Source organism: Drosophila innubila, chromosome X (assembly GCF_004354385.1).
Source record: "Drosophila innubila isolate TH190305 chromosome X, UK_Dinn_1.0, whole genome shotgun sequence".
Taxonomy (NCBI): Eukaryota; Metazoa; Arthropoda; class Insecta; order Diptera; family Drosophilidae; genus Drosophila; species Drosophila innubila.
In genome coordinates, this window is record NC_047626.1 from 37,616,840 (window position 1) to 37,626,756 (window position 9,917).

The 9,917-nt window shown below is 41.5% G+C and overlaps 1 protein-coding gene across 2 annotated transcripts in view; it reads left to right on the forward strand.

Annotated features, from left to right (window-relative positions):
- Positions 1–3,941, forward strand: part of LOC117792076 (glutamine-dependent NAD(+) synthetase) — a 146,228-nt gene extending 142,287 nt beyond the window's left edge. Inside the window, exons 3-6 of one of the 2 annotated variants that reach the window (XM_034632045.1) lie at positions 1,273–1,362; positions 1,458–2,891; positions 2,959–3,196; positions 3,261–3,614. In XM_034632045.1, the coding sequence (XP_034487936.1) occupies positions 1,273–1,362; positions 1,458–2,891; positions 2,959–3,196; positions 3,261–3,470 (1,972 nt within the window). In that variant the 3' untranslated portion in view covers positions 3,471–3,614. Of the gene's footprint in view, positions 1–1,272; positions 1,363–1,457; positions 2,892–2,958 lie in introns of both variants that reach the window. The other variant, XM_034632037.1, reaches the window with a different exon arrangement.
- Positions 3,942–9,917: the final 5,976 nt, after the last annotated feature.

A 9,917-nucleotide genomic window follows, 5' to 3' on the forward strand; every position in this document is an offset into this window, starting at 1 on the left:
GTTTTAAATCTAAAAATGCTCTTTTTTACTTTATTATTGCGGTGTGAAAAAAGTAAATTACTACAACTCAATTGCAGGGATATGCTGTTTGTGAAACTTTGGAGATATGTTGTTTTTAGAGCGGCGGAGTATTACGTTTTAAAGCGTCATATCTCCTTGAGCCTAAATCACATTGTCAATTAGAGAATCAGTTACAAGATCAAATTAATTTAAAAGTTAGAAAATGAACACAAAAACAAAATAGAATGCATTCCAAAATACAAGAATTGCTTAAAAAAACATATTTGGTCGTACCACAGTGTCCCAAAAGATATAACTTGCTCGATATGCTTGCCACGGGAAAAAAGGGGTTTATTTGAGCTGGTTGCACTGAAACAGCCGTCAAACTATTTTCTGTAAAATCCGTGCCAGCGTCTGCCACAGAAAATGTGAGGCACGGAATGACACTGGTGTTCACATTGAAAGTGACACAGTTTCTGTGCCACTTGAATTTGATGTCACAGCATTTGTGTTCACGTTTCCTTGTGCCCCTGTGGCTGTCAACTATGACCCTCTGTGCTCGTATGTAAGCCCGTCATAGCTCTTATAACTCTAAGTGAGAGTGAGTTGCTTGATTTTTGGCGGATTCACAATTTTTTTTTGAGTTTGCCCATGCTATTAGACCTTAACCAAAAATTGATCGATAAAAAAAATGTTGTCTATGGCCCACTTATTACATCCCCCACTCCCTAGATAATGCAGGTGTTTGAGATACCACCGTATGAGCGTGTGACCAAACCGGTGTTGGTAAACAGGCCACCATAATGACAAGTTGCACAAAACAATAACAAAAAAGTTCATTTTTATGGAAACTAAAAAGTTTTTTAAAAAGTAAACTAGTTAAGTCTTTAAATTATTTTCATGGCTATTCTTGATAAATCGTCCTCTATTTGTTGTTTTTTTTTTTTTGAAAGCAAGGCCCCCATTAACAGACCTTCACCCGATTTTTAATAGTGATACAATTTGGTAACTGTCTATAATGTCGGTCTTATCTCAAAAAATAAAAGTAATAAAAACCCAAATATGAGGCGGTTTATGATGATTTTAACAGTAAAAATGAGATTGAAGTCTCACTTGGTTTATTTTTAAAAAATCTTGCAATTTGTGTTTTGGGTTTTTATTTTTGAGATAAGACCGACATTATAGACATTTACCGCTCATAAATCGTCTTTTTACATAGATATGTTATGCATACCCAAAACTCTAATGTTATATTTTCTTATATTCTCATAGTGGTTACAGCTGCGAGGATCATTTTCGTGAGTCGGATACTTTTCTGCATTCGTGGGAGACACTCTTGGAAATCATGATGTCACCTTTTTGGTTAGCATACGACCTAGTTATACCCTGTACCCATTAAAAATGACAAAAAGGGTTTTTTATTGTTTGTTTTTATTGAAATTTGTTTTGTTTTACAGCGAAAATATGCTTGTGGATGTAGGCATGCCAGTGATGCATCACAACGTTGCGTACAATTGCCGCGTGGCTTTTTTTAATCGGAAACTATTGTTGATTCGTCCCAAGATGGCAATGTGTGACGATGGTAACTATCGTGAAACGCGCTGGTTTACCGCCTGGACGAAAGCCTTAAAAACGGAAGAGTATCTGCTTCCACTCCTTATCACCCAACATACAGGCCAGCAAACGGTGCCTTTCGGTGATGCTGTCATAGAGACGCGCGATACCTGCATCGGCTATGAGATATGTGAAGAACTGTGGAACGTAAGCAGTAAGCACATCGACATGTCGTTATCGGGCGTGGAAATAATAGTAAACGGATCCGCTAGCTATATGGAGCTTCGAAAAGCGCATATTACTGCCGATCTCATACGCAACGCTAGTTTCAAGGCTGGAGGAGCTTATCTATTTAGCAACTTGCGCGGATGTGACGGCCAACGAGTATATTTTAATGGTTGCTCGACCATTGCGCTTAATGGTGAGCTGTTAGCGCGTAGCCAGCAATTTGCTCTTCAAGATGTAGAGGTAACACTCGCCACCATTGACTTGGAAGACATTCGTGCGCATCGTATAAGTCAGCGTTCGCGTTGCATAACAGCTGCTAAAGCGGCAGCATACCCGCGAATTCGTTGCGATTTTGAGATGTCCACACGCAGTGACATATTCATAACATCAACGCCGCCTCTTCACTACACCAGCCACACGGTTGAAGAGGAGATTGCCTTGGGACCCGCCTGCTGGCTCTGGGACTATTTACGGCGTTCCGGACAGGGTGGTTTTTTCCTACCACTTAGTGGCGGCGTTGACTCCAGCAGCTCAGCAACAATAGTATACTCCATGTGTCGACAAGTAGTTCACGCTGTACAACATGGCGATGCACAGGTTCTTTACGACATACGTAAAATCCTAGCCGATACTGACTATACGCCGGATAATGCGGCATCACTTTGCAGCCGACTGCTAGTCACCTGTTATATGGGAAGTGTCAACAGCAGCAAAGAAACGAGAAGTCGTGCTGCGCAACTGGCTAGCCAATTAGGTAGCTACCATATTGAAATCAGCATCGATCTGGCCGTAAATGCATTATTGGGTATTTTCAATGTGGTAACCGGATTGACGCCAGTCTTTCGTACCCAAGGTGGCTGCGCTAGACAAAACCTGGCGCTACAGAATATTCAGTCACGCATACGCATGGTACTTGCCTATGTATTTGCTCAACTAATGTTGTGGGTCCGCAATCGTCCAGGTGGTCTGCTTGTCTTGGGTTCGGCCAATGTTGACGAATCACTACGTGGTTATTTGACCAAGTATGATTGCTCCTCAGCAGATATTAATCCAATTGGGGGCATAGCAAAGTCGGATTTGCGACGATTTTTGGTGTACGCCAAAGAAAGGTTAGGAATACAATATTTAATTATTAATGACCATTATCATTGTGCATCATAATTTACAATCTTGCAGGTACAATCTTTCTGCACTGGAAAGCATCATCCAGGCGCCGCCCACTGCCGAACTAGAGCCATTGCAGGAAAACGGCCAACTTTTACAAACCGACGAGCAAGACATGGGAATGAGCTATGCAGAGTTAAGCGAGTATGGACGCCTACGCAAACAATCTTTTTGCGGACCCTACAGTATGTTCTGCAAACTGGTTGCCACCTGGAAGGGCGATCTGAGTCCCAAAGAAGTGGCTGATAAAGTTAAGCATTTTTTTCGCTGTTACGCTATAAATCGCCATAAAATGACCGTACTAACTCCTTCAGTGCATGCAGAGAGTTATAGCCCTGACGATAATCGATTTGATCACCGGCCTTTCCTTTATCGTGCCAACTGGAGTTGGCAATTTAAGGCAATTGATGATGAGATTATTAAACTGCAGCCCATTAACACTCCTTCTTCAGAGCATGAAAGACCTACTAGCAATGAGTTGCTTCTGTCACATGACACTAGTACTCAACGCTCCATACATATGAATGACTCAAAGCACTCGTCGCCATTGTCATCTGCTTCGTTGGATTTAGGCATTTCTACCGCAGTGCTACCTCTTATCGATAATCCACCTGCGCAAAGTAAAAAGTCAAGCGGTTTCTCGAAAGTACATGTAAATGTACTTGGCAAGATAAAGGATCGAACTGGAATACCAGTCTAAAATTCGTTGAGCGGTCCAATATTTAGCATATACTCTAAATTTAAAGGTAGAGACTCAACATTTTGCATAAATTACAGTAAGGCTAAAGTAGAATTTTAGCTTTTTTTTGTATTAGATTCTGTCATATCGCTTTCCCTGTTCGTCCCTATGTATGAAGCGACAGAAGAAGTTCGACTTTAATTTTGAATGTCAATGCAAATTTTAGGTTATTAACTTAAGTTTAGGCATTGATATATAGAGTATAATAAAATTAATAGAGTTCACATATCAATAAAAAAAAATGGTTTGAGTAAAGGATGCTTCTTTATCGTACTTTACTTTTTTTTTTATCTAACATAAAATCGATTATGATCGAAGCTCTGCTGACCGTGAAATAAAATATGCTCGAGCTTATTTATTAATTACAAGATGGAAAATGAACAAGTGTAATTAAGTTGCGTTGAATTGATGACCGCAGAAGCAGCGCTGTGGTGACCAATGTGACCGTCTGATATCACCTGGGAAAAACCGAAAGAGTGTCGAAGTCACGACAGCTGTTGACACAGGGTTGTCAACACTGCCTATGACATACACAACACTCCTTAACACCCAGATGCTTCGTAGAATTGTGGGGGCTGCCGGTTACGTCCAGATCTGCATAGCACGCCTGACGGTGCATTAGTTGGAGGCTGGTCGGGCACAGGGAAAGATACAAGACATGATGATCCTTGTAGTGGAACATGTTCAGACTCACTGCAGTCAGTGGCAGCATAGTCTTTGTTGTCTACAGGGTTGCGTGACGGCAGGCGAGTGCGAAGTTGATCGTAATGTCGCTTAACTATACGGCTGTCATTTAAACGAACTGTATACGAAATAGATCCAGTTTGAGTAGTTACCCATCCTTTGGTTCACTTGGGGCCATTTGAGTAATTTCTAGCCCAAGCCGGAGAACCTCAAACGAAACCTTTAGTATGCATAACCTGGCTTGTTTTTTTTCAAGCGACATCACTGTAGGTTGGATCTTGTCAAAGTATGTCTTGAGTTCTCTATCAAACAATAGTTCAGCAGGAAAACGATTCGTCGTTGCGTATGGCGTGATGTGCTGACTAAAAAAGAATCTGGCAAGGCTCAAATTAATGTCGGTATTGTAGTCAAACTTCTTTAAATAGTTCTTGGTGCTCTAAACCATACTTTCTTGGACTGCTTGGACGTTCGTAGCCGGGTGAAACGGTGCAGACAGTGTGACGAATTAGGTTGTTTTCCATGACCATTCTAAAATCCGCTGACGTGAATGCCGTCCCGTTATCTAAAACTAGTTCATCGGGTAGTCCGTGTGTAGCAAACAGTTGACAGAGTAATTTAATCGCACAGTAAGCCGAAGTTGAGCTGACCACAGAAACTTCTAACCACTTAGAACAGCGGTGGGCAAGCCCTTGCTCTCGCTGCTCCCAGTGCTCCGGCTGACGCTGCGCGCAAATCATTTATGACCCCCAATAAAACTAAACAACAAACACATAGCAAATGCTCGAGTTTCGGCTGCGACGCGTACGGTCATAAAAATGTTCATTTTGCTATGATTTATGACTTCAGCAGCGTTTTGTACACTGTGTGAAAAAGTAAAGTTGGTTTTGATGCTTTTTGATTTTTAACACAAAATAAGCGTTCGACTTGCAAATAAAATTAATTAGAACTTCTTTTAGTGTATAATTGTTTTGGTTTGCTAAAACCAACAACAACCACACAGATTTTTCGTCGCGACGCACAGAGTCATAAATGTGTTCATTTTGCTTTAATTTATGACTTCAGAAGATGTGTTTGCTGTAGATGTTGTTGTAGTGCTCCCGATTGCAAATTTCTGGCCCACCGCTGATTTAGAATGTGAATCCACTACTAAGAAGAATGTTTTGCCCCGGAAAGGCCCTGCAGAGTCCACATGCAGGCGTGACCAGGCGCGCTTAGCTGATTCCCAATGATGAATATGCGCTTTTGGTGGCTGGTTCCGAACCTCCTGGCACGTGGAGCAGCTCTTTACGATTTCCTCGACTTCTGCGTCTTTATTGGGCCACCATACATAACTGCAAGCCCTTAACTTTCTTTCGTTGTATATGACGCCAATAGTTCCGGATTGACGACAGGCGCAGTTGCCAGATCAATCATGAGGATTTCCTCTGTTGTCGTCATTTCATCTGTGGTAGATATTGGGCTTAGGAAATCCGCGTTACCCATTTTACTTCCTTTGCGATAAATTATATTATAGTTGTATAGGAATACAGATCTGCGATGCATTATGTTAGAAATTACTTTTGGCACTGGTTTTAACGTTGTAAATATTCCTAGCAGTGGCCTGTGATCGGTGATAAGAGTGAATGACTGTCCATATAAATAGTTATGAAATTTGTTAACACCTGCTACCAATGCCACCGCCTCTCTGTCGATATGTGCATAGTTTCGTTTAGACTTGGACAATGTGCGCGAGTAAAAGGAAATTGGTCTTTCAGATCCATCCGGAAATTTGTGGCTAAGAACCGCTCCCAATCCGTAAGGTGATGCGTCGCATGTAAGCACTATGGCAATCGGCTGTCGTAGTGCACTAATTACTTGTCTGATGTGATTAGCTCCTTTAATGCAGAGAAAGCGTCTGCATGCTCCTGTTTCCAAAATCACTTAGCGTTTTTATCCAGTAAACAATGTAAAGGCTCGGCCAACGTTGCTTTATGTGCTAGAAATTAAGTAATCCCAGGAAAGACTGCAGTTGTTTCTTGTCTTCTGGTGTTAGTGCATGTCGAATTGACCTAATTTCATCAGCAGACGGTCGAACTCCTAATGCATCGATTTTTAAACCCTGAAATTCAATAGACGGTTTGCCAAACTCGCATTTATCTTGGCGTAAATGTAGTCACGCCTTGTCGAAACGTGTGAGAACGTCGTGCACCCTCTCAGAAAGCTCCAGCTCAGACTTTTTCATGATCACTATGTCGTCGAAATACGGTAGCACGCCAGGAATACCAGTGTTTTCAAGGCATTTTTTAAAAATTCCTGGACCAGACGAAATCCCGAATTAAATCTATTTACTTGAAGGTGCCCAAATTTGTTTTAATTGTTTGGAGCATTGCTGAGTGCTCATCCACTATCGATTGTAATTTATTTATTTATTTATTTATGCACGACTAAAAGCAGTCGGCAAAGAAAAAATTACCAAGTATAAAAATTAAGTTAAAAATTAAAAATAAAAATACAATTAAAAATAAATTATGAACTGTAAAGAAAAAAAATTAAAGTTAGATCTGGGGTAAGCAAAATTATAAATGATCCAACATTTGTTGCTAGGAGTGGGGAAAACCCAGAAAAACACAATCAGATCAATTAAGATTAGTATTGCTAATAACAATAGTATGAATGTTAGACTAGTATAAAGTAGCATAATAAGTTATTAGTATTAGTAAGGTCAGGGATTTAACGATGGGTATTGAAATATTGCGAATTTTAGGAAAGGAGAGGGAGAGAGAGTTCTGAGGAGGCTATTAAAGGTAGTGCATAAAACACGAAACGAATCTTGTGAAGCGTAATCAGTTGTGCATGTAGATAAAAATAAAGGATTGTAATTCCTAGTAGACCTGCAGGGGACCGAAAAGGTGAGGCGGGCCAGAAGGGAACTACAATCAATCTCGCCAATAATCAATTTGTGAAGAAAAACAACACCAAGAGTTTTCCTACGATTAATTAAAGACGGAAGATTGAGAAGACGAAGCCTATGGGAGTACGATTCAATTCGATTCTGGTTTATTTGATACTGTGGGCTCCAAATGCATGAACAGTATTCCAGGATGGGACGAACTAAAAAAACGTAAAGGAGTTTAAAGGTGAAAGTATCATTCAATTCTTTCGACCAACGTTTAATAAAACCAAGTACTCCTTTGGCGTCATTAACTATAGTGGAGATGTGCAAATTGAAGCATAATTTGCAATCAAATAAAACTCCAAGATCCTTTACAGATTTTATACGTTGCAAAGGGGTATTGTCAATCGTTTAAGAACCTAAATAGGGCCTAGTACGACTAAATGTCATGAACATACACTTTGAACAATTGAGATACAACTTATTGGCCTAGCACCATAGTTGCATAGCGTTCAAATCGTCTTGTAGACGATTATGAAGAAGGGGATCAGTGTATGAAAAGATAAGCTTTACATCATCTGCATACATTAAAATATATGAATGGGACAGAATAGTGGGTAGATCGTTAATAAACAGAGTAAAAAATAAAGGACCCAAGTGACTACCTTGAGGTACACCAGAAGTAACGTGAACCGAACTCGAAATGGTTGACCTAAGAAGGACTTTTTGGGTCCTACCTTTTAAGTAGGTGGAAACTTAACATACAAAGGCGGGAGGGAAACCTATGCAATTAAGTTTGTAAAGTAAGAGGTCATGGTTCACAGAGTCAAAGGCTTTACTGAAGTCAGTGTATATGACACCAGTTTGCTTTTTCTCTGAAAATGCATCATTCACCAAGGAGGTAAATTCAAGCAAGTTGGTCGTAGTGGACCGACCCTTAATAAAGCCGTGTTGCGGATCGAGCCGTCCCTTTTGAGATTTGGTACGATTGGCGTTGCCCTGTCCGAGTACTCAACGCTTTCTAATATGCCTTGCTTACACAAGCGGTTTATTTTTTCTTCTACAACTCTATGAGTGCGCAAGGTATACGGCGTGGAGGCAATCGTACAGGTGGAACAGCCGCATCGATGCATAACGATAACGGCGGCCCAGTCAGTCGGCCAAGGTCGGGAGAAAACAATTTTTAAATTGGCTGAGTACATCCTTAATAGTTGTGTTGCTCGTTATCGAAAATTTTTCTTCAACTCGTATGGCAAGGGCGTCAAAGCAGTTGCAACCGAGTAAATTCGCGTCACCACCAGACACAACAACTAGCGGCAAACTCTCGATTTTGCGTTGATTGTCAAAATAGATAAATCGCGTCGGCAGCTCCTCTTACAGGTATCGGATTTTTTTTGGTAGTCTTTTAGGTCCAAATCGCATTTGGGGAGATTCAGAGTTCTTTTGGGCCAAATGTAGCGGCATGTTGACGCTATCATGATGGTCACAGGTGACCCCGAGTCCACCTCAAAAGTGCAGGTGCGACTGTTGATAACGATGGATACCGATTTCTTTTGGTTAAGTAGCGGTAGTATTTGATTTACTCGATGAGCTCCTTTGTGTGCGTTTGCAGCACTCGACGTTACCGCGTGTGTTTGTTGTACTATACGTTGTTGCGCTGTCCCTAGACGTATTGGTGCGACGCTGCAAATGGCCCTTGATGCCACTTGATGAGGGCACTTTTTCGGGTGTGATGACCACCGCAGCCAGCACACGCTTGCTCATTGTCGCCGCGACTACGCTGAACTGGCCGTGAGCGGCCTGCCAAGACACCATGTATTGATTCGGTGGTTTCCACTTCGCTTTCATGTCTCATGGCAGCGGCACTTGCTGCAGCGGCTTCGCTGGTTATGGCACGATCTAAAACTCGTTGCAAGGTTAACGCTTCTTCTGCCAGAAAATTTCTTTGCAGGTTTTCATCCTTCATGCCACAAATGAAACGGTCAAGCATCATGCGGTCCAAAGCCGTTCCGAAAACGCAATCCTTTGCCAACGAACGCAGGGCTGCCATGTAGTTACTTGCGGTCTCATCACTTTGCTGATCACGTTTATGAAAATGACAGAAAGCCGCAATCTCCGATGGTCGTGGAGACAAGTGGTCGGTGAGGAGCTTGCAAATTTGAGATAAATTCAAATCACTGACCTTTGTTGGCGAGGCCAATGATGTGAGGAGCTCATATAACTGCGCGCCAGCGAGATTCAGAAAAACCGTCTTTTTCCTATCTTCTTCTTTAACATCATTGGCCAGCAGAAATAAATTGAAGCGTTCCAAATAAGAAGTCCATTTGTGAGGTTGGGACAGATCGAATTGCTTTAAGCATCTCCCAAACCAGAGCGAATAAATCGCAGCGGCAGCGGCGCGAATATATAATAACATTGCGTCTTATGAACGTATGCACACCAAAGCGGAGCGAATTCGTTTCGACGGCGAAATTGCAGCGTTTTTTTCCAGATCCGCGCATGCAGCGTTTTTTCCGCTTGCCGCCAAGAACGATAAAATTAGATTGCGCAGAAATTTGATCATGTTCTGCGCTGATGACGTCACATGTGATGCGTGTGTTGAATTTTTGCCTTGTTTACATGTTAAATTACTATATTTTGGCTTTTAATACAATATAATAATAATAATATAATACG